Source organism: Mycteria americana, chromosome 2 (assembly GCF_035582795.1).
Source record: "Mycteria americana isolate JAX WOST 10 ecotype Jacksonville Zoo and Gardens chromosome 2, USCA_MyAme_1.0, whole genome shotgun sequence".
In the NCBI taxonomy this organism is placed as follows: domain Eukaryota; kingdom Metazoa; phylum Chordata; class Aves; order Ciconiiformes; family Ciconiidae; genus Mycteria; species Mycteria americana.
The window spans coordinates 39580354-39605720 of record NC_134366.1 but is presented as its reverse complement, the minus strand read 5'-3'; the positions used below and the strand labels follow the sequence as shown (position 1 = coordinate 39605720).

Below are 25367 nucleotides of genomic sequence, written 5' to 3'. Positions count from 1 at the left end.
TGTTCCACCTATCAGATTTTACTGGGGTTTTCATGGTCTTGTGAAACTGGAGCGCAGAGCCAACCCAAGCAAATGCTCCTCTCTCTTTCTGTACCAATCTCAGAATTTTCCTTCTGCAATCAGTCTGAGGGAACAGTATATAATCTTTTGGCACATGCGTTGCCCTCATACATGCACATACACACAGCTTAAATGTCTGATATATTTGCATATAGGGAGTAAAAGGCCTTTCCCTTGCTTAGAAATCTCACAGGCCCCTTTGCTTTCCTGCGTCTTGCCATTTCTGCAGTGTTTTCTAAGGCTGACCTGCAAAGGTCCAGCCGCCTACCAGTCACCGGCCAGGCTGCGAGGGGCTCGCTGGGGCACACGGAGGCGCTTGGAGATGCTGGGGGCTGCGGGCTGAATATTAGGTGGGGACGGAGGACGGAGCGTCCTTGCTCCTCCGGCCGGGTGAACACCGAGATCCGCCGTCCAGGCAGCGTGCCAGCGGCCGTGCTATTGTCAAGCTTTCTGAATGTCAACTGATTTTAAATACCTTTATTTATTTATTTATTATGACAGCTCTGAGCGTGCGCCAGCTGGTAAAGTACACGTTACTGCTGCCACAGCCCGTAGCCACTTTGGGGATTAGAAACAGAGTATTTTCAAGTTTTTACGAGTTTTTCTTGGCTGAAAAGAAACTGGCAAGGTTTCGGCTGGAGTTTTTCATTTACTGTCAGAAGGACGGGGAATTAATTTCTGATCAGCTTTGCTCTCTTTCTTAAAGACTCTGAAGCCCCAATTCAAGCAGGAGGAAACCAGAAGCGGGGGAGAGCTGCAGCCCCGCGTCTCATCCCCTAACTCCCACGGGAGTTTCCTGGGTCACCGCCTCCTCCGCACAGGCACCATTACCTAAGCTGTAGAGCTTGATATATTTCCTTGGCATATTTACATTAGCTGGTTTATAGGAAAAGATGTATTTAGGCTATCGACCATAAGGCCTAATAAGGGTAGGGTACCGAGAGAAGCAGAGTGTTTGCTAACCTGACCCACCTCCAGACCCGGGCTGTATTCCCAGCTCTGCTTATACATGCTTATAGCACATTTGGGGTCACAAAGCCTTGTAAAACACATTTTAAAGAAGTATGTATTGTCAATGCTGGTGCATGTCTTCAGGGCTTTAAAGGAGAGAGTAATACCTGCATCTGCTCTGTAAATAAAGGATTTTGACCTGTATGGCTCTCAAAAGGCACCTTTGACAAGCCCTTAAACTTTCCTAACTTAAAAAGATGAAGCACCTTGGTCACCTTGCAATAGATGTACAGAATGGTACCAGGTGGCTGCTGCTCTCCTTGCAAGGAGGGTAAGACGAGCCTGAACGAACGACAACAAAGCAGATGAAAAGTTTCAGTTTCAGCTGGACAAGCCCACATTCATTAACTGAAGAGTCTGCCCAGCTCAGTTATTATTAATTCTGAATGCCATCCAAGTGGGAGAAGAACCTGTGACGGGGCGTCGGCCATCAGAGGTCTCCGGCGAGCAGGGTCCTGCCCGTCACAAGCTGGGCAGGCCACCAGCACTGCTGTTGGGGTGACAAGCCTTTGGATAGCAGCTTGGCTTCCCGTCAGGACTTGCTGGATGAATGTGGTCACAAATAGGAAGGGAAACACGTTAAGTATCTTTTTCCTTTCTTGTCCTTTCCTCCTGACAGTTGGCCTACAGCTTTGTGATTTTAGCATAAAAGCCACTTTCATGGTTTACGTATGATTTTTTTTCAGTGAAATCCTGTAAATCTAACTTGAACCCAGGACAGCACTTCTCTGGTACCTTCACTGCAGCTGGGCGGGTTTGTAAGGTTGCTCAGCTCTAGGAGCAGCTCTAGGAGGGCTCAGAGAGCCATGAGCCCCACTCGGGGGGACTCAGCCTGGCTGGAGGCTTCTCTCTGCCTCTGCGTTGGACTGTCCCGGATCAGAGTTCCCAACTTCCAGCTGTGGTCAGAAGCAAGCAGTCTGCAGGACCAAAACAAAACATTGCAACAGCTTATCTAAAATATGTTATTTTCTGAAGTGCAACCATTGCCAGTATACCCATAGATTTATACAGTCGCTTTCTTGAATTAGATTAACATATAGTCTGGACCGTAAAGATAATTTGAGTTTGAAAATGATAAAGACTTTCTATTTTAAAGCTGACTATTATAATTTTTGTGTTCTCTGAAAACGATTACCACTTAGACAAATCCTATAAGCAGTTTTTCATTTTGTCTTCCTTTTCTTATTGAATATGTTCTTTGATATTGAAGCTGTTGACAGAGCAGTTTCCATACGAGATATGTAAACGCGTGCTCTTTGTAGGCAGGGTCTTCACATTTCACAGAAAACTATGACAGTCCTATTCCTGGGCTGAGATTTTTTCCACTGATGGGGACTGGAGTATTCTGAAGCTGTGTTTAGCAAACAAAGGTAGCCTGGAGCCTAAAAATATACATTGCATTTGCAGAGACCCTGCGAGCCTGTCAAGGTAACCCTTTTGTGATATACAAAACAAGCCACTACTGTAATGGTTGTACATCTTGGATCTATCGCAGTTACAAAATCCGTACCAATGAAATGCAGTGCTTATTGGAAGATCAAATTATAGCAGTCATACCTGTAGTCACTCTGTGACTCACTCATTTTTTTGCTCCTCCTTCTGTCGTATCCACCTGCCATACCTGAGTGTGGGAGGTCCTTGGGTCCAGGACCAGCCTTTTCTTAAATATTTGCTTTACAAGTACACCTTCCAGAATGTAGCCATGATTAATGATGGAGCCCCTGAAATATTAACTACCGACATCATTATATAGTTGATGTCTATTCTATATAATAGTAATAAGATACCTTTTTTTTTTCTTGTTTTCCCATTGAGATCAGTACTTGCTATCATTGTTTATACCAGCAAATCTAAATTGGGTCTCAACCTAACTTGTGGTACCGTAGTATTAAAATAAGACTATAAAGACTGCAATCAATGGCTATTTTGCTATCAACTTGGTTAGCTATAGTTTTTTTCACAATATAAGCTGTTCCACAGAATTTCAGACTTCACTGCCAAAAAAGGAAAATCCCAGTATTTTATAACCCAGGACTTGACTTTACTCATGAGGACATGATAAGTATCCTATTAAAGCTATAGATGTACATCTATATTTAATCTTATCTTTGCAAAATATTTAAAGAACAACACTTTAATATTTTTTTCTTTTTTTTTTCTTTTTGTTTTTTTTAAGTACCAGTACGACTGCAGTAATGCAAACCTTTTTCTACAGTGCCTCGTAGTGATCTCTTGGCAACTAAGCCACATTGGGCCAGCTTTGATATTCTTATTCATGCTGAATGATAATAATCCTATTGAAATTTAGCTAGATCATGGAATAAGGTAATCCTAAGAAAGAGTGATGATACTGGAATGTGACCTAAAATAAAACAATAATTACATTTTATATCCTGTTAAATTACAAGCTGTCCATTGCTTTAATAATATGCAATTTAGTCCCAATGCAATATGTTCAAATACAGTCCTGAAATTAAGATAACCACAGAAGTATGTGTGGTAAAAATTGAAGACCTTAGTTACGGCTGCGTAAGAGTGACTGAATTCAGGATAAGCCAATACAGAACTTAACTCTACACATCTTTGCATTTTATTGCTTGTACAAAGTGGAGACAGGTGAACTCAAACCTTTGCTACTTTTTAAAGAGCACTGGCATTTTCAGTATATATTTAAAGCTGTAATTGAAACAACGTATCTCTATTTTTTATTATAAATCTTCTGCCTTTCTCTTAAATTGCAGTTTTTGGTTGAGTTTCAAACTTGTGACGAAAAGTTGAGAAAAAGTCTTCATTATGGATCCTTTCAGATTTTAATTGACTCATCTCTCAAAGGTATCATCACAAATAGTATTTTGGTAGAGAAAAAACGCTGGATAACATAAACTATCCCTGAATGCTGCTGAATCGCACTCCTCTGGGCAGCTGTTTTTTGTGCATGGGGGAAATGCTGTCCCCATTAGCATGGGATGGTGGAACTGATATAATACATTTCCTGAGACATTTGAAAAACTAGAAGTATCTCTGTCCCTTAGAAAATCTGCCTTACCTTGAGATGTGACTAATCTCCAGCCTGCGATTGATTTGCACACAAATCTAGCAATTTGGTTGGGTTTGTCTGCCTAGAAACTTAATTTGGAGATTTTCTATTAATACCATATACTTCACCATGGGCTTTTCTTCCTACTGTATTTGGCTCCCTGCCACCCTTCAATTCACAGACACCCATTCCAGCTGCCACTAGCCAGAGGAATAAACCAACAAACATAAAGAAATATTTGCTGTCCTTGGCCAAACCTTTGCAGAAGGCCTCCACCCTGACTAGAGATGTATTACCTGAGAAGTAAGTAGATTCAGGGAAAAAAGACAGTATAAAAGCATCACCTTCACATCCTTTCTCTGTGAATCTTTGGTCACAGCTGCTTATTTTGTTGAGGGAAGTTTTCCTCTTAGAAAAGGGTAAATACATTGCCAGACACAACTGAGATCCCGCCTTACCAGTCAGTCGGTGGCAAAGCTATCAGGTAAATCTGGGATGCAGAGTATTTATTCTTAGTGATGATGCACAAATCAGAAATAAGGCAACCTGATTTCAGTCCCATGGGAAATATAAGCAAATGTGCCATGCAACAACTTGCCACTCTGTTATCACAGAAGTACCTGAAGCGATTCGGTCCATGAGGAAGGTTGGTGGGCAACAACAGGGAGTGCTTCCTGGTGGCACACGGGCTGTAACGGGAACCAGAGGATACTATTTCTAATAGACTTTTGGAACAGGGAGGGGAGAGAGAGAAATATTTCAATCTATTTTCTAATGTTGCCTCTCTGAAATTTTCCAAACTCAGCCTGTGTCGTAGCCACGTTAAGAGCTTAAAACTCTGCGTGCATAGCCTTCAGCACAAGAAGGATCTTCTAGACTTCAGGGACCACCTGGTTTCTTAAATCCCTATTGGATTACAGTGTTACAATCAATGCACACAAGATATAGAAAAATCCTGTGGAATGGAAACCCCTTTTATTCTGTAAGAAATGTTTGTGGTGTTCAAGACAACGGATGAGTGTTTGTATTGAACAGATCTCCCTTGTTTGGAACAGAAGAAACAGCTCAGTCGCAGAGCATGCTGCCTCCTCGGCCCTCCTCCACCGCCCCTGTTTCCACCACCGTACTTCAGGCACGGCTGGAGCACTGTAAGTGTGGCCCAGGAGCCTTTCTCTTCTTTTTACATGACTTTTTGTGTTTGACAAAGACTGAAGTATCCTCTCAACACTTCATGGTGTCACTCAGCAAACCCGTCTGGCTGTCTTGACGTGGCTCTGTTAGGACAATCATTCAACATCCCAGACCGGGGCTTGAACTAAACCTCAGATAGATCAAGGAATAAAACAAGGCTGGGTTTGTTCAAGCAGTTAGTTCAAGTAACTTAAAATATTCTCCGTACTCTGTTTTGGGACCTTCCTTAGAGTAAGGCTGAACTAAAGGAACTGGAAATGAACCTGAACTAAAGGAAATGGAAATGCAATAAGCCAAGTAAGGACAAAAAGGCCATTTCCCATCCTACACAATGATTTTGGAGTGTATATTATATATGTGTCCTGTTTTGCATCGTATTTGCCTTACCCAGTAGGTGAAGTGAAGGTCCCAAAATCCTCCTATGGAATCTGTTCCCATCGTTTCATTTTGCAGCAAAAAAGTCATGATTGGGTTGCTGGTATGGAGTTTTCACTCACCCATCTAGGCACGTACCTGCTCTATGATATGTATCCATACACATAGGTTAACATATGAAACATACAGGATACAATGATATAGCACTTATTGCCAGGGTCTGTTAACTCCAACATATTTTCCATCCCAACATAAAGAATTTTTCTACCTACTGACTAATTCCTATTGCTTAATTCTACTATTCATTTACTATATGCAAATGCTGTGATGATTGCTAGTTTTATATAAATAATGATTAGAAAGATCTCTAACAAGAACTAACCTAAGAAAAAATACGGTGTAAAATCCCCTGTTGTCTTCAGAGAGATCAGGATTGAGCTCAGGGTGCTATTCCCCCCAAAGCAAAATCTAGTTGCCTCCCCTTTCCTCCTGCCCTCCCCTCCCTGTGCCATGGTTTCCACAGAAAGGAGACCCAGAGACAAGATCTCCTTAGGAAATGTGATGTACTCCTTCACTGAGGAAGAGGTTGGGACCAGGGCTCCCGAGATTCCTCCAAGCAGCCCAGAGAGTAATCTGAGCATAAAATCACCCTTCACACCATCTCCCCCATAAAAACACGAAATAAAACTAAGTAGTTACTAGGAGGATGGGAGCCACTACGAGCTCCCATCCTCCTAGTGAGTTCACTACGAGCAGTTTGTGCTTTGGAGTCTCTAGCTGGAGCTTTTCTGGAAAATGGCTTTTCACTTGGAAGCTGAAGATCAGTTGTGTTAACCCAGTGTTTCTGGCTCAGTGTTCGTCTGCATTTCCAGGGGGGATCACTTTTGTCACAGGACATAAATAAGGCAGTTTACTCGTGCAAGCCTAATTTTGAAGCCAAAAGATCATTCATTGGTCTTTAAAGGCATCAGCTCTGGTCTGCAGTGAATGGATGCCTACAGGTTAGTGTCTTCTGGAGCGAAGTTCATGCTGCCTATACCCCTGCTGAGCGTAGTCTCTATTATTAGAGCAAAGACGCTATTTCTGGAGAGGAGCTGCTACTTGTAAAGTAGGATGGAGCGAGCGGGATCAGGTCTAAGAATAGGCCAGGGTCCCACGCTGGCTCGGAGGGGCGTGTGGCAGCCTGGCTGCCACGCGCCTCTGGGAGAGGAGGAGGAGGAAGCGTGGGGCAGGACGCCATGCTGAAGTGCTAATGTTCAAGCATCCGTGAAGATAACCTTGTGACAAACCCTGGGCTTCTCCCTAAGGGAGTGAATAAACTCCCTAAGGGAGTGAATAAGGGAGAAGAGAGTTTTCTCTTGAGGCTGTAGCATTTGGTGGCTGTTTATTTGTGCATTTTTCTGACTGGCTACCTGTGGCTGCATGTTGACTCATATGTTTTATGTTACATAGAAGCTGCTTGCCCTGGATATGAAAGAATTGTGTCAAGAGCTCCAGATAATACAGGCTTCCTCTCTGTCCGAATTGCATTGCCCCACAGGGCCTCCTGGCCCCCAGGTGAGTGATGCATTTGGAATTAAGCCACGTAGTTCTCTCACTTGCTCCAAGGTTCTTACAAAGCTGTAAAACGTCTTCTGCAAATGCTTTTTACCACTTAATAAGCATACCAAGCTCTGGCTTAATTTCATTTTTATATGACTATGCATAAATCATGTGGGCTTCTTACCCTATGTTCTCATCCCTGCCTTGCATACTCCAGTAGGTTTCAAGTTCACCCTTCATTTTCGTGGAGTTTTACAGTGGGTAGCACCCATCAAAAATCCCGGAGGTGCCATCATTTCCTTTAGAGGCTCTTTGCTAGTTTTTTCTTTGCTTTAGACTCTGTTGTCCTTTTGTGAGGGGAAGGAGCCTGTGGAGTGAATGCAAAAGAGGTGCAATGAACTTGAATGTTAGTGGAGTACATCTCTGAGAAGGCAAACACCTACAGTACAGATCAGAGACAAAGAGGGACTTCAGAAGGGCAATGGGATGGGATTCAGGAGATGTGGGATCTCCAAGCTTGACCTGCAACATCTCTGCCTCTGACTTGCTGGGTAGCTTTGGGTCAGTCCCTTTGAGCTCCCATTTCTTTTTCTACAATTTGACCATTCAGAAATCTTCTGAGGAAGTGGTCCACCTGTAGGGGGAAGGTTTTTGCGAACATCTCTATAGTGTGAAGATCACCCATCTGCCTTTCCGCTCCAGTTCATTCCCTCCAAAGAAAAATACAACTTTTCAGGGAGAGGTACTTCCAGTTTCTCATGGGGCACAGGAGGTCCCTATTTATGTGCTGTGCCCGGTGCTTTGGGACGGTGATCTTCCTTGAGGCCCCTGGATGCCAGTTTTATTACAGTACAGCTAATAGCAGGCACAGCACGGGACCTTCGCTGCAGCAAAGCTGTGACTGAGGCTTTGGCAGCCTGAGAAGTTAACAAGCACCCAAACACTGTTTAAAAAGTAAGAACAGTGCATCACAGTAAAGGTTCAGTTATGTGGCAAAGAGCTTAGCTACAATTATTTAGAAGTCAATACTTCAGAAGGTGTTTGTAAATAGTCTAGAAGGTGCAATGTGAAAGCCACAAAGTCTTGTTTTATGAACCTTGACTTTTCTGTTCTGCCATTTTGTCTTTGCTGAGATGCGGGATGAGACAAACTCATTTAGCGTGTGAATAATGAGGTGTGTCCAGTATTGAGAAAAGTCTTCTCTGCATCATGAAACAGCCCTGCAGTGTGGTTGGCCACGATCCAGGGTTGCAGTACATGTGAAAGAAGCAGTTGTTATTTCAGTCTTCGCTAGACTGTCTTTTTTTTTTAAAAAATCCTCTTAATACTCTGATTTAAATTGGAAGAACACTAATATTAATTCTATTGTTCTGCAAGGTCCATTGCTACAAATAATATTAATCTTGCAACCAAATGATCTATGATCCCTCCGAGAATATTTTTAAATAGAGTAGGCTGGCAGATTTTATTACAAGGGCAGATAGTAAGGTGGGTGTAACGTGGCTTTGGAATTTTTAATTATAAATTGCAAAGCTGAATGAGAGACTCAGAGCTGAATTTTAACACTTTTTCATAAGAAGGAGAATTAGATTTGTCATGATATATCTCCGATTATAATTCCTCCCGTGTGTAACTTAAAGTAAAATGAAAGAAATAAGATAAAATTTGGCTCTGACTCTAATAGGGTGCATTCTGATTTACACTATTGAAAACCTAAAGTAACTCTACTGACTAAAATAGTTGTAGTAATTTGCATTTGAGGGCACGCTTTCCTCCTATTCATGTACAATTTGCATCGTGTTTTGGACAGCATAAGACAGCTAGGATCCAAACCTGGAGTGAGTGATTTGTACAGTGAATCTAATGCTCCTCTGATGCAGGCTCATGGGATTTTTTTCCTTAGTCATTCAAAAATAAAAGGTGGTCTGTGAACTGAAGCATTCTAGAAACAAAACTGGTTTTCTGAATTTTTTTTTTTCTGAGATGGGGTTCAAGGTCTACATGGATTAAGAAGTGTCCTGAAAGGAGAATCAGCCTTATTTGAGAGAGAGAAATATGTTCAGGATTCAGAAGGGGTGGCAATCCTCCATGTCCATATGACACTGCAGAGCCCATCCCACATGTTTTATGCCACTTCCCTTACCACCCCGTTGGCTGACCTCCTTTGCCAGCTAATGCAGTGTCTCCGTGTCCTCATTGTTGCTAATTCTTCAGGACTCCAATAACTTCTCATCTTTCCTTTGCCCCAGTCCTTTTTTCTTGCTAGTTTTCTTCATCTAGAAGATGACCCTGCACTTCTCATGTCAGTCCAACTTTCCAGCCTGCCATTCAGCAGTGGCATAGACCTGGCATTTAGAAGCCACGTTCAAACACCACATCCAACATCCCAACCTTGGGGGTTCACACTGTTCCCAGGAGACACCTACAGGGCCATGGGTTGAGGGAAGGCAACTGCCAGTGCCTTCTTACTAATGCATTCACTTTTCTCCCTAGGGTCCACAAGGAATTCCTGGTATAATGGGACCAAAAGGGGAGAAAGTAAGTGTCTGTGTTATGGAGTTTGGTGTATTTTTGAGGGAGCAAGGAAAGAGATGTGGGGGCTTGTGTTCACTTTTTTCCTTGTCTATTTAGTCGATGGTGGGCCTTTTGGATGTGGGGATTTGCTTTAATTTGAATGTAAAGCTGTGAATTGGTTTGAAGCTACAATTGAAATCTTCATCTTTCAATGTTCGTTTTCAATCTCGAAATATTTTTTATGGATTCTCATGATAGCTACCTATGTCTACAGTATATGTTAAGAAAGCAGCTCAGGTGCACAAGTCAGTGATCTTCCTGATCCAACAGCCTTTGACCGCCTTGTCCCTCTGGGAGGGCATGAGAAGCAGAGCTCTCCCATGTAGTGTTAATTGTATGGGTCAGCTCAGATATTAAAAGTGGTCTATATGTTAAGTTATGGCTTCAGATCTGCAAAGCATTTGCTCCATGATGATGCTTAAGGAGCCTTATACCTGAAGCTGGGCACATAATTACATGCTTTCCTATACAAGGGGGTGACTCTAGATTTAGGGCTGAAAACACAGGAAAGACCAAGGAGCAATTCTTCTACAGCAATTCTTCTCATTTTACCTCTGGAAGCAAAGTCTTGAACACAAAGATATTCCAATTTTTTTTTTTTTTTAATAAATGCATTACCTAATAAGCCACTGTGCTTCATGTGGTGCCTGTGAGACTAATATGTTCCTTTCTCTGGCAGGGGGAGATTGGCAGGCCAGGAAGAAAGGTATGAACGAAGGTGCTGTCTCAGACGCACGTCTAACACTTGACACATAGCAGCTGTCAGAGTGGGGTGCAGACAATAGTTAAATAAAAATCAGCTGATGTTGAAGGTTAACAGGTTTGTGCTGCTTCCCCTGGTACCCAGGATGGGTGGTAGGGAGCTCTGGGCACAGGGCTGGAGAGCTGGGTCCTTTGGCTTGGAGAGCTGTCCCAGCTGGTTTGAATTTGACAAATTCCCCCAGTAAGAGCATGCAGCTCTGGCCAGACTATTAAAACAGAGTGGGAAATTACCTGAACTATGTCTCTGTGAACAGCAGAGTATGGGAGCTATCATAAAACGAGTATTAAAAAAAAGCCCAAAGCAAAATCAAACTTTTTATTCCTCCAAAGTCTAAACAAGGCTCGGCCAAATACCCCCAAACGAGGAATAAGCACTGATGTTTACACTTACAGAGTTTTGGCACCCATGCAATATGCTGACTATAATCCTATGCTTGGTGACATATGAGCCGTGATATATTGTCAAAAATATGTGCCCCTACATGTGATGAAACAGAATACGTTATCTCAGTCGCTAAGTACCGCCATTTAATGTAATTAACTTTAAAAGAAGACAGAAATGCAGGATGAAATCAGAGATATGCAGGGGGTAGTCACTAACCAGGAAAAGAAGTACCCTTCTAATAATATACCAAGGATTTCAACACCCTTCTAATAATATACAAAGGATTTTAACACCAGCTACCAATTAGTAATTTAAATAAATACAAAACACATGAACAAAACAGGTCTTTTTCTTTAATCTAAATTGCAAATGCCCTACAGTAAAAAAAATATTACTTATAGAAATTCAAGTGTTCAAAACAAGTAATGTCTCAGAGACAGTCACCTACCAACCTACAAGAGAGTGCAAACCTTAAACACAGTACATCAGTACTTACTCTTCTGACAAAAACTAGTAGGTCCCAAAAGAGAAGTTGTCCAGGTTGGAAATAAAACAGTGTAACTCCTGCTAAAAGCTGTCTGGTTCGTGGGAGGCCACTCGTAGCCCCAAATGTCATGATGACATTTCTCAGTTCATATTGTCAAGTGGTGTAAAGCAGTGCAATAGCACTAATCTGCAGCATTTTAGGAGATACTCAAAGAGTGATTTACAGGCAGTAATTAAAATCGATAAATAACCATATGTATGTAGTTATTGCTAGTCATATAGTAGCTAATAAAGCGCAACTATAGCTAGTAATTTGAGAATGTTCAGAATAAGAATAATAGTAAATAAAAATAGGAATATCTTAGTTAAATGTTTGGTTCTGGTTTTAATCTAAATTGGATTCGTACTGATATAATTACATGCAGGTCTTTTTGATTTACATCGTATTATTAAACAAAAAGAGGATTTAAGTTGTTGATACTGGGGCTTTAGGATGATTATTTTGACTGCATGTAGATTTACTCTGTAGCTGATCTTCTTTGAATCAGTATAACCTGGTATATTCTGTATATTATGAATATAATATAGGGGGTTTTGTATTTAAAAAAAAGGTAAAGAAGCATTTGCAGTTCTTTTCCTGAAAAGACTTTATTCCTCCGTATCTCCTGTCTGCAGCGGAGGCCTGTGTGTAGGAATGATGTTACATGAACTGTTGTAATCGATGTTTTCCGTTCAAGGGTAGACCAGGTCCCCCGGGCGTCCCTGGGCTGCCAGGACCAGTAGGATGGCCTGGACCTGTGGGACCGAAGGTAAGACTAAAATTCACATGGGATCACCTGTTCAACATGATGATCTGAACACAGCAGTTGTCTCAGGAAGTCTCTAAACCACTATCTGCTGGAGGCTGGGAAGCTGCAGCAGTGCAAGGACACTCTGTGCTTGTCCCATTTCTTACACTGCTCTGCAAAGACCTGCCCGGTCTAGGTTTAGGGTACTGCACCTTCAGCCTAGCCCCTGTAGCACTTCTTACGTTGAATAAAATACATGAAAGGGAAATTGAAAGTCAATCTAATGAAGACTCATTGATAACCACTGGTGTCTCACAATCACATGAATCAGTGTTTCAAAATTGGTCAACATCTTTGTGACTGTCCTTTACGATGATCTCTTTGCCTGACTGCATACTTCTTGGCAGCGTAACTGTGTGCCCATGTGATCACAGGGAAAATACCAGGTTGGTGTCAGGGGAAAGAGATTATAAACCATGTGGATTGCTGATCAGATCTTTGAAGTTCATTCCCATGCAAACAAACATTACTCCTGTGATTTTTCATAGCCAACAGCAGAAGAGATGGCAGGACATGCTTTGCTGCTGCAGAGTGGTTGCTTCATCTGCATTTATTATGAAAAAGCTGAAGGACAGTCCTTTACTGAGTATTACCTTATGCAAAAGGTATACCGCTCTTCACAGGAGCCACAGTGTATGGAGTTTCTACTGGGACTTTTGAGATAACTTACTTTTCTTCAATCCAGTATGCATCAGACAAAAGGACTGCACACAATGTTTAGTTCACAGCTGCATTTTCCAGTAAATCTTTGACTCTTCATTTGTTCCATGAAAGTTGGTGCCCCCACCTCAGAGGATGTGATGCAGTAGCTCTTGCTATTGCAAGAATAATAGTAGATTACTTCTGAATTCAAGCCACACGTGGGAAGCAGACCCTCAAGCTCTTCACAGCTATGTTAGATGATGAACATCTTATTATAGTATGTGGGAATGTAGGCAGGCAATAAGAGACTACGTACAAAAAAGGAGCCAATGTTCACTTTGAACATTGTGAGATGAGAAATGGTGTGCCCCAAAACGCAGTGTGCTGTGATTTCTCACAGTGGGAGCAGTGAGGGCAGAAGGTCCAACTACCTCAGTCCCTCACAGTCTGATTACTGAGAGCACAGCAGTCAGAAAACTCATTCACTTGGCCTTTTCCTTATATAAGCTCTAGTTTTATTTATGAAGTCTTCCTAAGTTTGATTTTATCTCCTTTTTGTCTATTGTTATGCTTTTTCATCACACTCCTAGAAGCATCCCTCACATTCAGTAGTAATACTTTTTCCTATACTTTGACTGCAAGTCCTACTTGCTGTTTGATTCCAATTCTTCTGCTTTTATTGTCTCCTCTGATACCTGTCTCCTCTGTTCTTTAGATGGGTTCACACTTTCATTTCTTCTGGTCTTTATAAATTTCAGTTTCCTGCCTGTCAATGAAGGCTCCGGTCAAACAGAGGCCAGCAGATCTCTGTGCTCGCTTCCCTCGGTTGTGTCTCTCTTTCCTTTCTCTTCTTCTGATCTCTGATCTTCCCAAACTCCTGATACTCATCTTCACTGTAGTCATTTGCTGCATCCTCTTCTTGCTGTAAATCTCCAGTAAGCTGCTGGCTGGTTTTTTTTTTTCTCGTTCCCATCTCTGTGCCTTCTATTTCTTCAGCTGGGTCTCCTTATTTGTCCTCTCTTTCTTTGACACAGCCTTGGTCCAATCCTTATTTTTCCTACTTTGTTTCTTCAAGTCTTTTCTGATTTTCTGCCGGGGCAGCAGCCAATGTGAAAATCCTCTCCACTACTAGGACAGTGAAAGCCAAAGAAGAATGAGAGCCAACTGTATTCTGCTGGTAGGGCTGCTGCATGTCTGCGGGGACTACTCCGTATTTCACCCTAGATATAATTAGCTGACAGCAGCCAGAGAAGTTGTAAAGCCTTTTCATGGTTTACTGGCTCCAAACCACTGTAAAGCACGTGATGTCTCAGAACTATGGTAAAAGTAATTGCTGTGCCTCCCCAAGCCATAAAGGCTTGCAGCAAAATACCTTTCTTTTCTGCAACTCAGTGGAAGTGATGCTGGGTAGAGACAATGCACCTTCATGCAGTAAAAGGGTGCATTGCTGCTGCTAATTTGCTTGCATGTCCTTTAATAGCACCTGGCAAAACTGAAGCACAAGTTACGCACCCAAGAAAATGCAAATAGAAGAATAAGATAACATATGAGGACTCAGGCAGAATACAATTGCACTATAGACCTCTGACTACAAAGCTACACCAAGGTCAGGCTTGTCTCAACTATTTGACATAAAACCTGAACCGCTAAACTAGCAGACATTCAAATATGACCTCATCAGAGAGCCACAATCAATAACTCTCTTTATTGACCCCTTTAGGGTGAAAAGGGAGAGTTGGGTGTGATGGGATTGCCAGGTACAAGAGGACCAATGGGCTCTAAGGTTTGTTAACCAAACATTGCATTTTCAGACATTGGTTTCTAATGCTCTGCTGACGGCTGCTTCCCTCATGAATTTGCTGGAAAGCGTTTATCAAGATATATCTTTTCTAATACAGCTAAAAAGATATGTTCACCTTCAAGCAAGGCTATGTTGTCTGGTTGGGCTTGGCTGTGTTTCTGGCTTTTCATAAAAATGCTTTGGTGTAAATTACTGTAATGCAAAAATTTATTTTAAAAGCAAAACTTATATATAATTGTATTCCACTAGAAAACTGGAGTTCTTAAGTGTATCTGCAGCATTAACTTGTGTCTGCAATGTTTTCCACCCACCTCATAAGACTGTGGAGACCATTTTGGTCCTCTACTAAAACTATGCATATGTATTGATAGTTGGATAGTTAGCACAATTACGTTTGGATGTTCTAGTATCTGTACATCGCTGTCTATAGCATAGCCTCTGCCTTTACAAATTTAGGCCACAATATTTTAGGGTACTTAAAAAAAAATGTGTACTTAGTTTATTCAAATAAAGGACTGGAAAGAACTAAGCACTATTGTTTATTGTATGTTTCTTAAAGAGAAACTCAGTTTTATAGTAATCCTCACATTAGAAGATTACTTAAGTATAATTTAAGGATGTTCCACGGGGAAAAAAAAAAAACAGAAGAGGAAGATTATTGCTAAAATTATTTTAGATTATTAATTGTGGCATCTAAAGCTTCATTCACTTTCAGTTACATTTTATTTCCCTTGTTTCAATTTTAAAAGCAATATCAAACCTGCTGGCTTTACCTGGCTTTTTCACATTGGCTTTTGGGCTGAGTTGTCTTGCCTTTAATTCATATTTCATAGTTCTGTTTCAGTGCCATTTTAGAAGCTATAAATGTTGATTTACATTTACAAGTTGATGCAATTAATTATTTGTGCTTCATTCTTTTTCTTCACTTTAAAGTTTGAAAGTCCTGCTTCTTGGGTAATCTTGAAAGCGAGAAGCATTAAAATATCTATCTTTCCCTTTAGGGTTTTCCTGGAACTCGAGGAGAAAAGGTCAGTGTGACAATACAATATTGTATAATTTAACCATTGGAAACAGTTATGTAAAAAAAAAAGTAACTGTGGAAATGAAATTGAATTTTGATGGAGTTACGTCTAAAGGTCCCACTGAGAAATGAAAACAAGCATCGAGGAGCACAGTCTTGTGGCTTGGGCTGGGATGCTAAAGAAGTGAGTTTTACAGCCCGTCTTATGAACAAGTTACTACAGTGCACCTCACTACAGTTTCCCTATCTGTAAAATGGGTATAACAATCCTTAATTGTTGGTCTGGTTTATTTAGGCTATATATACTTTGGCACAGAGACAGTTTTTACTGTAAGACCATACAGTGGGACCTGAACTTGGCTAAAGCCAACTGGGAAAAAAATAAACTTTGGAAGTATTATGTCCAGGAAAGTATGTATTTAAAGTAGTTATCTGGGGAGAATGAGTCCCTTTTCCTACAAGCCGTACTCTTATTCTGTTATAATATCAATGAAAGTAATATGGAAACATTTTCAGATATCTACCATATACCTTACTCTGGAGATATTACTGTATTCTGTGTGACTCCAAATAACGCCTTGTGTAGGAGAAATATTTTTTGCTTCCTTGTGAAATGGCAGTAATTAAGCTGTTGTCACCCTGTTATCTCTCTCCAGGGATCCAGAGGTGACAGGGGTGACAAAGGAGTCAAAGGAGACCAGGTAATTTTCTTTTCCAAATGGCTGTGAGCTTTAGCTGAACGTAGACATGAGGACTAATGTACTTCTGATAGCAAAAACCAGGAGCGGTATGGAGGAAGGGAGCCTGGAGGCATCTTCCTGGGAGGGCAAGAGCGGTGAGGGCAGGCAGTGGTCCTACCTGACGGGAAGGCAGTGGGGCAGCCTCTGTGTCCATGTCCCCCCAGCCCCTGCGCATAGTGGGGTGATGAGGCAGAGGGGGATTTCCCTGGAGGTAACCTCAGTCTGGCCTGGCCTGTGCAGTCCAGAACCACGACAGCTCGCCAAAATGCTTTTAGCTGGCGATATGATAATGTTGTGAGGAAAAAAAAAAAAAAGTGAGATTCTTGACTTGGGGGTTCTTTTAACTAAGAAAGGAAAAGCAAACTGCTTTTGATGTAAATGGAGAAATGCCGTTCCCAAATGCAGGCTTTGGGAGTTGTCCAGGTAGCAGGGTTGCCTGTAGACAAAGCACAACTGGGATGTTTTTGCCGGAGGAGAGGAGGAGAGGAAGCAGGCAGCAGAGGATCAGATGGAGGAGTAGTGTTACCATACAAAGGGCTTTACAGTAAAATGTTGCTTATAGTTCTCCACCTACTGCATCTCCACCATACTACATCCACCTGCACAGTGCTGAGTCACAGTGCGGGTTTTTGTAACCGATATCAGTGCATGGCACTTGATTTTCTTCCCTCCAAGGAAGGTGCTGCTTTGTCAAAGATCACTCCACATTTTTTGATGCTTTTTCTCCTTTTACTTTGTAGGGAGAAATAGGCTTCCCTGGAATGCTGGGACAAAAAGTAAGTGGGCATGATGTACTGGGGAGTTGCGTTAAGTGCTGGTAGAGGGTCAATGAATGGCTTCGGGACATCCTCGAAAGTATAAGGCATTGAAGGTCTTGCTTGACTCAATGACCAACATTTCTTGGACTTGATCAAATTCTTTAGGCTTTTTATCTTAGGAGAAAACTCTGAGATGTAGCTGTTTGTTCTTGTTTTTCTTTTTTCCTAGAAGGTTGTTTCAGTCATAATCTTCCTCCTGTTTAACATGTTCAGACTCTTGATTATAGATTCATAACTGGCCTAATTGTTTGGGTGTTATTCACTTGAAGATAATAAATATTTCCTTCTTGATACTCTGAATCACAATGGCACTACTATAAATAGCAGCGGTAATCCTGACCAGTTTCGATATCACTGTTATTCTGTACTTAAAAAACAACCACAATTCAGATGTTTTATGAATAGAAATCGTAAATGAGTATAATTTTATGACATAATCACATCTTATCTCTGAAATTAGGATGAGGAAATAATGGTTGCTTCTAAGGAGGCTAGAAGATGAGTGAATTCGCCTTCCTTTCCCTGAGTGATTTTATTACATGTGCGTCTTAACCACAAAGCAAGATATTGCCAAAACGGTCAGAGAGCTTTGCTAGCCTTGACCTCCCCAAGTCTCTGAGCACGTTTCTGATCTTTCCATTTGGCTTCCTTTTCAGGAAAGGATTTTTCAGGGAAATTTGGGTAAATTGTGAGAGATATTTTTCACTTCATGCTTGCCTTAAAATATTTTATTATAATTTTGATGTTCTGAGAAACAAATGGTGCCAGCATTATCTAGAGGAATCACGACGCGAATCAGAGCACCATCCACCTGCTGTCTTGTATAAGGCAGGTATAACCAAGGTGATGTGCATTTCTGTACTTACGTCCTGCTTCCTTCCCTCCATACCCACCAAGGGAGAGATGGGCCCGAAGGGACAATCTGGAGTACCAGGACACAGAGGACCTATAGGAAGACCTGGAAAACGAGGCAAACAAGTAGGACCATGGTGTTTCCCGTTCCCGTGACTCCCGTTGTCTGTGTGGTTATGGTGTACAACCGTGCGGTCTGTGCTCTCGGTACCATGCACTTTGTCACACACTGGGAGCGGACAGAAGCCCTGAGACACCTCACACGCATGCACAGGCCGCCCAGGAGTTAAAGCCTCAGCTTTAGGGCTGGAGCCTTTTCTGCAGCATTCAGCTCCCTGGCCGCACAACATGGGGAAAGTTGTATTTTTCCTGGCTTGGTAATGAACTCGTTGAATATAACTTGAGCAGACCTCGAACCCCCCCTTTGAATCCTAAGCAACACAGAGCTATGGTCCCAGCCCCACCTGATGTCTATTGGCATGAGGTCCAGGTCTCAGACAGCGTGGGACATAACTCCGTGGGACCCTACGCTTTGTAGATCCCTAGCCCTGAGGCTGACCTAGGGAGCTGGGCTGCTCAATTTACAGGCAGCTTGGTAGGCTGCAATGGCAAATGGGTTATATCCAAAATTCAACACATTTCAGCCTGCCCAGGTGCCATCCTCTGCCCCTCACAAAAATAGGTTCCTGGGATGAGCAAAGGAAGGTTCGTAGGAAAACACTGGATTTCTGGGGCTCTGAATGAGGGAAGGATTGCTGTGGATGCCTCAAAAACCAGCCCCCCTCACCTCAGCTCCGGGCAGAGAGGCAGCGGCAGCATCTTGCAAGGGACATCCCATTGCCTGTCCATGAATTTTCTCCCTGGCTTACCAGTGCAAAGAGCTACACTACTTCTGCTAGCAAAAACACTGCTTGTATCCGCTGGCAGTAGCTGCCTGTACAGTAAGGATGGTATGCTGTAGTGGATTAAACTGGTGTGTGGTCTATGGCAATGAAAACCACTGGTCTGTACATCCAAACCTCAGTCCTGTATTACACGGTAATACACTCCTGGTTTCTAGCACATGCACTAAGTCTGTGTCCAGTGTCCCTTCAGGCTCTGCCGTTGCCACCAGGCATGCCTGGAGGATGCTTTCTGTCCACCCCATCCAATTTGGTTGAGTCAGGCTTTACCCAGGCCCAAGTGTTGGTCAACACAGATCAGCTTGCAGAGCCACAAGGCCTTGGAGATGTCCAACGCACAGTGCAAACAACCAAAGCACTGAAACACCCTCTCTGTTTCTCCCGTTTCCTCTGTTAACATGAAACCAAGATTGATTTGTTAGACTGGATATTTATATGGCAGTTCTCACCGTAGTATTGCATGCCAGGGACATATTCTTCTGCTCTGAGAAAGGTCAGGAAGACACATAGTGACCTTAAGGGGTGGTAATCTTGTATGGAAGCCATGCAGGAATGGGATGGTTGACAAATAGTCCTTATTTAGGGCTCAAAATAATAATGCTGGTGGAACTATTTTTCTCAGACTTTCATTGTCTCAGACATACATTAATTTCTCAGACATACATGAATTGTAAAGACCAGGAATTGTGTGTAAATTTGATACTGACTCCTCCACCGTAGCATTTTCCAAGGAGGAGGCAGCAATATTGGTATAGTTACCTGTTAAAGTCACCAAATGGGCCTCTTTGAGTGCACCTTTCCTTGTGTATTTATTTTAAGCAATGATATTGGGGGTGCAAAGGAGACCAGTTGCTGGTGCTCTGAATTGTCGCCTGCAGAGCCTGTTTCTTTCTGCTGACTGACAGGAAGGGAATCTGTTCTCGCTAGACGGACTTTGGTGCTAATGTGCATCTACTCAGATACAGGAACTTGTAGATGCCGTGGTTAATGGGCTTAGCTGCAAGCATTTTATTTGCAGTCTGGTTATGCCCAGCATTGCAAACAGCGGCACATGCCTGCTTCACTATTCCTCTGATGCCGGCAGCTAATATCTGAAGGGAAAGAATAGCCCGTGTGGGGAAAATTAAAAAGTTGGTTGATGGGGAGGGAATAATAGGTCACCAAGTAAGGAAGGTATGTGCAATGTAAGTCTGCTAGATTACCCAGAAGAAATATGGGTTTTGTCCTTGATTTGTCAGTTTTTAAAAGCTGATGCATGCTCTTTGCTGGTTTGGTTTGGTTTGTTTTTTGTAAACTGTGCTCCTCTGTCCTGCCAAAGTAATGTGCACAGAATATGTTTCCGTAGCATAAGGCAAAGAGAAGATGTAGCGCCTGCAGATCAACTTGAACACAGTGCACTCCTTACTTGACCTTAGGTGTTTTGTCATATTACACAGTGCCTTAATCAAAAAGTGGTGATGTAAGGCGTGTCATAATTTAAAGCAACAATCAGTGTGACTAAAAGAACTATAGTCTGGCCCCAACTTAGGATTTCCAGGCCCAAGGCTCAGTACACAAACCCCTTTCTGGTGCCCTGAGAGCAATTTCGGCATTGATCTTCTGCAGGAAAACTGGGCTTCCCTCTGTAATTGGTGAACTAGCTGTTTCCTTTCTTCTTTTCTAATCCTTTGAAAAAACTTGAGAGTGGTATTTGAAGGCTCCAGGGCGCTGGCTGCTGCCTTTAAGTGCTGTAGTTACCGCCTGGCTGTTTGTTCAGCTGAGAGGATAGTTTCCATCAACATGGGGCCATTTCCTGTCTCTTGATCCAGCTGACATCCCCAGATAAAAGCAGCTAAATTAGGAAGGTGTCACTTCCACTTCCATTTTGAGATACGTCTTGATTATCTCACTGCCTTCTTCAGCTCTCCTCTGCCTCTGGGGCAGGCTCTTCCTAAAAGGTGGCCAGGAGGTGGGAGTCACAAGTCACAGCCTCATTGCCCTCTAACTGAGATATAACACCCAAAGCTTTGAAACTTGGGAATTGACCCTAAGGAGAAAGTTCAGCATTTCAGCCTTGATAAGGAGGAATGACTTAGAGCTTCAGATAATGTTACTTTGAAAGAAGGGAGAGGAATATGAATATTGTCCATGGGAAAAGCTTTTCTGAATGCCATGGGTGCATGTGAAAAGAAACAAGGTGAAGATATTTAATATAAATCTCTGTCATTATTATTTAATCTATCTGTGCTAAACAAGAAAGCATTAAGCAATCATTCCTCCAAAGCAGGAGGCACAGCAGACAGCTCGATTTCAGGCAGTACATGTCTGACTGGCCCTGGCTCGCCTCTGCCAGATCGCTATTGTGTGGGGGAAAGAGATTTCCCACAGACTTCTTGGGGGCTGCAAAATCCTGGTCTGCCAGTTCTGTGTTGCATAATGTCAGAAGTAATTAGGGATCAGCATCGCTGACGTTCCCGTAAATCCTGGAATATTTTGATGGCACAGAGCTTACCTAATAGGATTAAACAAAGCAAATATTCAATTAGTTCTTTATGGGCCATGGCAAAATCAACCTTTCTCTGTTGAAATGGTGCCAAATGCAAGTGACATTCAAACGTATCCATGAGATACAACATATTATATAACAACAAATTATTTTAGCATATATTACTATATATGCTTCATTACTCTGAAATTAGACATGCGACCACTCGTCATGCACCCGTGAATGCACATTAACCAGACATTACACCATCTTCAAGGAACTCATCTCCTTTGCCATTAAAGGAAAGCTTACATAGTGCACATCATTTTTGTTATGCTAAATAATGTATGCCGTTACATAAAAATAAATCAGGTATTTAAACTTTAAGCTATGTAATACACTTCTGAAATACAAAGTTGAGAAATCCAAGCCTTGGAGAGTATATGGCAGGAAGATAAATATAGTTATTTTTAATAAGTGTCACCATATTAAATTCAGGAGCAAAAATAGGAAGGTGCTGAACAGGTCTAGGGTGAAACTTCCAAATGCCTAAGGGTATGGCTGCACTAACAAGCTCCCATGAGGCAAATTAGGGCTGATTTTACAGAATATTAGCTATTGTATGGTAACTGTGTGTAAGCTTGTCTCCCATAGGTAATTTTACAGCATTTTGGAGGGACACCATTTGTCAGCACGCTGTTGCCACACACTAGCTTGCACTTTGTAAAGCCAAGCTCTTGCTTGTTTTGCAGGGATTTGTTAACATAGCTATACCCACGGTGAAAGTCAAGGAGATACAGGAGTCCAGGCACCTAAAGTACTTCTGAAAACAGTGTGGGCCTCAAAGTCATTAGTGTGCTTCTCAAAAACTGTACCCTAAAACTGGGAAATGTCACTGTGGAAGCCCTTGCTGACACCTTACCGAATTTTCTCTTTTTTTCCCTGTTGTGTATTAGTGCAGTAACTAGGGATTTCTGGGATTACCCATTTCTTTCTGAGCTGCACTGATTCCTAGAGAGCTACCAGGGGTAAAAAGGTATCCTTAAATAAAGGCCGCCAAATGATTGGAGTCAGAGCAGGGTGATTCCTGACTCCACACAGAGCAGATCTGCTGGGACCATTGATGTTTAAGAGCAGAAGTCCTGCCTAGACATGCTTTTCTGTCTCCACGTAGAAGAGGACAGAACCTCTTCCCGGGGGTGGTGGCTATGAAGTTCACGCTGCATGCTCCTATTGGCAAATGTCTTGGCTTTCTTTAAAGGGAAGCCAGTGCTGGCTAGGAGAGGTTGTGTGTTGTTAATAATTTAGTAAATGAATGTCTCCTCTTTCCTAGGGACTAAAGGGAGACATTGGACCTGCAGGTATCATGGGTCCACCTGGAAGGCCTGGTCCTTCTGGCCAGCCAGGCCCCCCTGGACCTTCAGGATCGGGTAAGCAGAAGATTGGGTGATTTCCTAAACAGTCCCTACTCCCCAGCCCTTCCTGACTCATCACGTACACCTACATCAGCCCCTTAGAAAAAGTGCTGCAGGGCTTCGTTTGCTTCTCCACTGACAGCAAGGAGAGGATCTCTCCTGAAGGCAGGTCATGCCATCCTTGTCCATTATAAGGACTCTATACCTTACTTTAAAGCCTATGTTATGGCTTCTGGTGTTTCAAATAAAACCAAAAACATGTGGTACCTGTGGGACTTTGGTAGATGGGGATGATGAAAAGCCATCTGGCAGCCTTGGAGGGACTAGTTAATCTCCATCATCAAAGGTCTGCTGCTTCTCCAGATATCCTGGCTTATAGTGAAAGATTGCAGTTTCTAACCAGCCGGGACATACTTACCCTGTGCAGCTCTGTAAAAGAAAAACAGATGAGACTCAAGTCACAATGGCAGTAAGGAAAGAAGGGAAGAGAAGGAAAGGGATAGGAGTCAGAGGGGAAAAAAAGGGTAGTGAAAAAAAAACATCTCTCTTTTTAGTTAAGAGCTGTAGATCTATGCTCGCTGCAACTGTGCATGTTGTAGAAATCACGAGAAAAAAATCTTCAAGGCTATGCGTACATGTGAACTCTAGGCAGCTTGTGAGACCAAGTGTAGACATGAAGGACAATACACGACCTACAATGTTCCGTGACAATGAAGGCTCATGTAGGGTTTTCTCAACCCAGATATATACTAAAGTACCTGAAAAGAAAAGCAAGACCAGTTGGAAACTACTATTGCCTCAAATGGACATCAGCTGCTTGCACTGTAGCCGATCTGTTCAATGTTCCTTTCTATTTTGCTTTCCCTTTTTCTTCCCTTGCTTACATCAGCGGGCAGGTCTCTTCCTTCTGGTGGTCTGGAAACGGTACATCTGTGAAGCTGGGGGCTGCTTCAAAATCTTCACGTATCTCATGTCTCCTATTTTGAAACATCTTTGTCCTGAGTAAAACAGCTGGAGGTTTTCAGAGGGCAGAATTTTCATCATGCTAATGAGAAGGCAGCCAGGATCCTGAGATTACTTTTAAAGGCATTATTCCATCCACAGAAAGTTTATGTATCAGGCTTGTTAATCTTTTTCCTCTAGAATATAAATTCTGATGCTAAATTACCTTTCTGTAATGATGTCACTGCTTGCAGTATGAACATGTTGGCTCATAGTCTAATTCTGCAGAGCAGCGCATCCTTGCCAAAGTTTGAAAGTCAAAAAGCAGTATTTTTCTTAATTTTTATTTGTAGCACTCCTGTATTTCTGGTTGGGTTTTCTTGTACAGAAACCTCTAAAACAGCATCGCTCAAGTGGTTGCACAAATGCACAAGTCCAATGCGTTGTGGGTGTCTGCAGAGTCTGACTCTACTAAACTTGGTGCCTAGGTGCTGTAGAGTGATCTGTGTGTTCATCATGACCTGAATTTCCGTAGCTTCAAACAGGCTGACATTTGTCTGGAAATCCTAAGCAAATGGCCTCTCTTTTTCTCTGTAAAGTTGGTAGAAAAATTTAAAATGTGATCTAAAAAAAATGACTGTGGTACAAACCCTGGTCTTTCTCCTGAAGTGCTGGAATTGGTGGTTCTGGTAATCATTTCCTTCGGTTCCCAGTGGATTTGGTGGGAGCTGTGCATCTCTGAAAATTTAGGTAAATGCATATATTCACCTGACCTGTACTTTTTCCACTAAGGCTGCGTTTGCGTTTTGTATGTTAACTTCATAACAAGGCAACCTGGCATTTTGCTTCCTAGGGCAATTTGCAATAGGACCAAAAGGGGAAAGAGGACTTCCAGGGCCTCCGGGGAGATGTCTCTGCAGATCCCCACAACATGTGAATAACCCGCCATATGAGGAACCTGTGTTTGGACACAGTTATCCGAAAGTCCCTGCGGTAAGCTGATTTTCTGGAAGAGGATGTGAGCAGTTCTTAAGTACTTTTATTGTAAGAGGTGGTATACTCACCAATATTTTGGATTTAACAGGGACGATGGCTGTATGTGGGCAATGTGATATTTCTAGTATCCACCACCTGTGAGATCCAGTCGGTGCAAAACAGTTTGGTCTCATAACTAGTGTGAGGGTTGTGTGATTGACGTGCTGAAATGCAGCTGTTTCAAACCACCAGTAATGTAGCATGTGTTTAGAAACCTTTTTTCAAGTCTGAGGATGCTCTCTTCCATCTCCTACTGTACATATATAATCTGTTCTTTTTATTTCAGTAAATTGAAATATATTTCAGATTGGGCAGTGAAATAAGCGTCTCTTTCTTGCTTATTTTTGATATCTTCTTCTGCAAAGACAGTGATTTTGGAATTGAATATTGACATCAAGCATTTCACATATACAACAGAACTTTTTCCCAAAGCACAGACCCTCTACCTTGGAGCAAAAAGGGGT

The 25367-nt window shown here is 42.2% G+C and overlaps 1 protein-coding gene across 1 annotated transcript in view; it reads left to right on the top strand.

Annotated features, from left to right (window-relative positions):
- The window catches only part of COLQ (collagen like tail subunit of asymmetric acetylcholinesterase), a 37937-nt gene that overhangs the window by 3105 nt on the left and 9465 nt on the right, over positions 1-25367 (top strand). Inside the window, exons 3-14 of the mRNA XM_075495430.1 lie at positions 5144-5256; positions 7127-7231; positions 9710-9754; positions 10470-10496; positions 12161-12232; positions 14634-14696; positions 15716-15742; positions 16392-16436; positions 17216-17251; positions 18191-18271; positions 22845-22941; positions 24722-24861. Coding sequence (XP_075351545.1) covers positions 5144-5256; positions 7127-7231; positions 9710-9754; positions 10470-10496; positions 12161-12232; positions 14634-14696; positions 15716-15742; positions 16392-16436; positions 17216-17251; positions 18191-18271; positions 22845-22941; positions 24722-24861 — 851 coding nt within the window. The remainder of the gene's footprint in view (positions 1-5143; positions 5257-7126; positions 7232-9709; positions 9755-10469; positions 10497-12160; positions 12233-14633; positions 14697-15715; positions 15743-16391; positions 16437-17215; positions 17252-18190; positions 18272-22844; positions 22942-24721; positions 24862-25367) is intronic.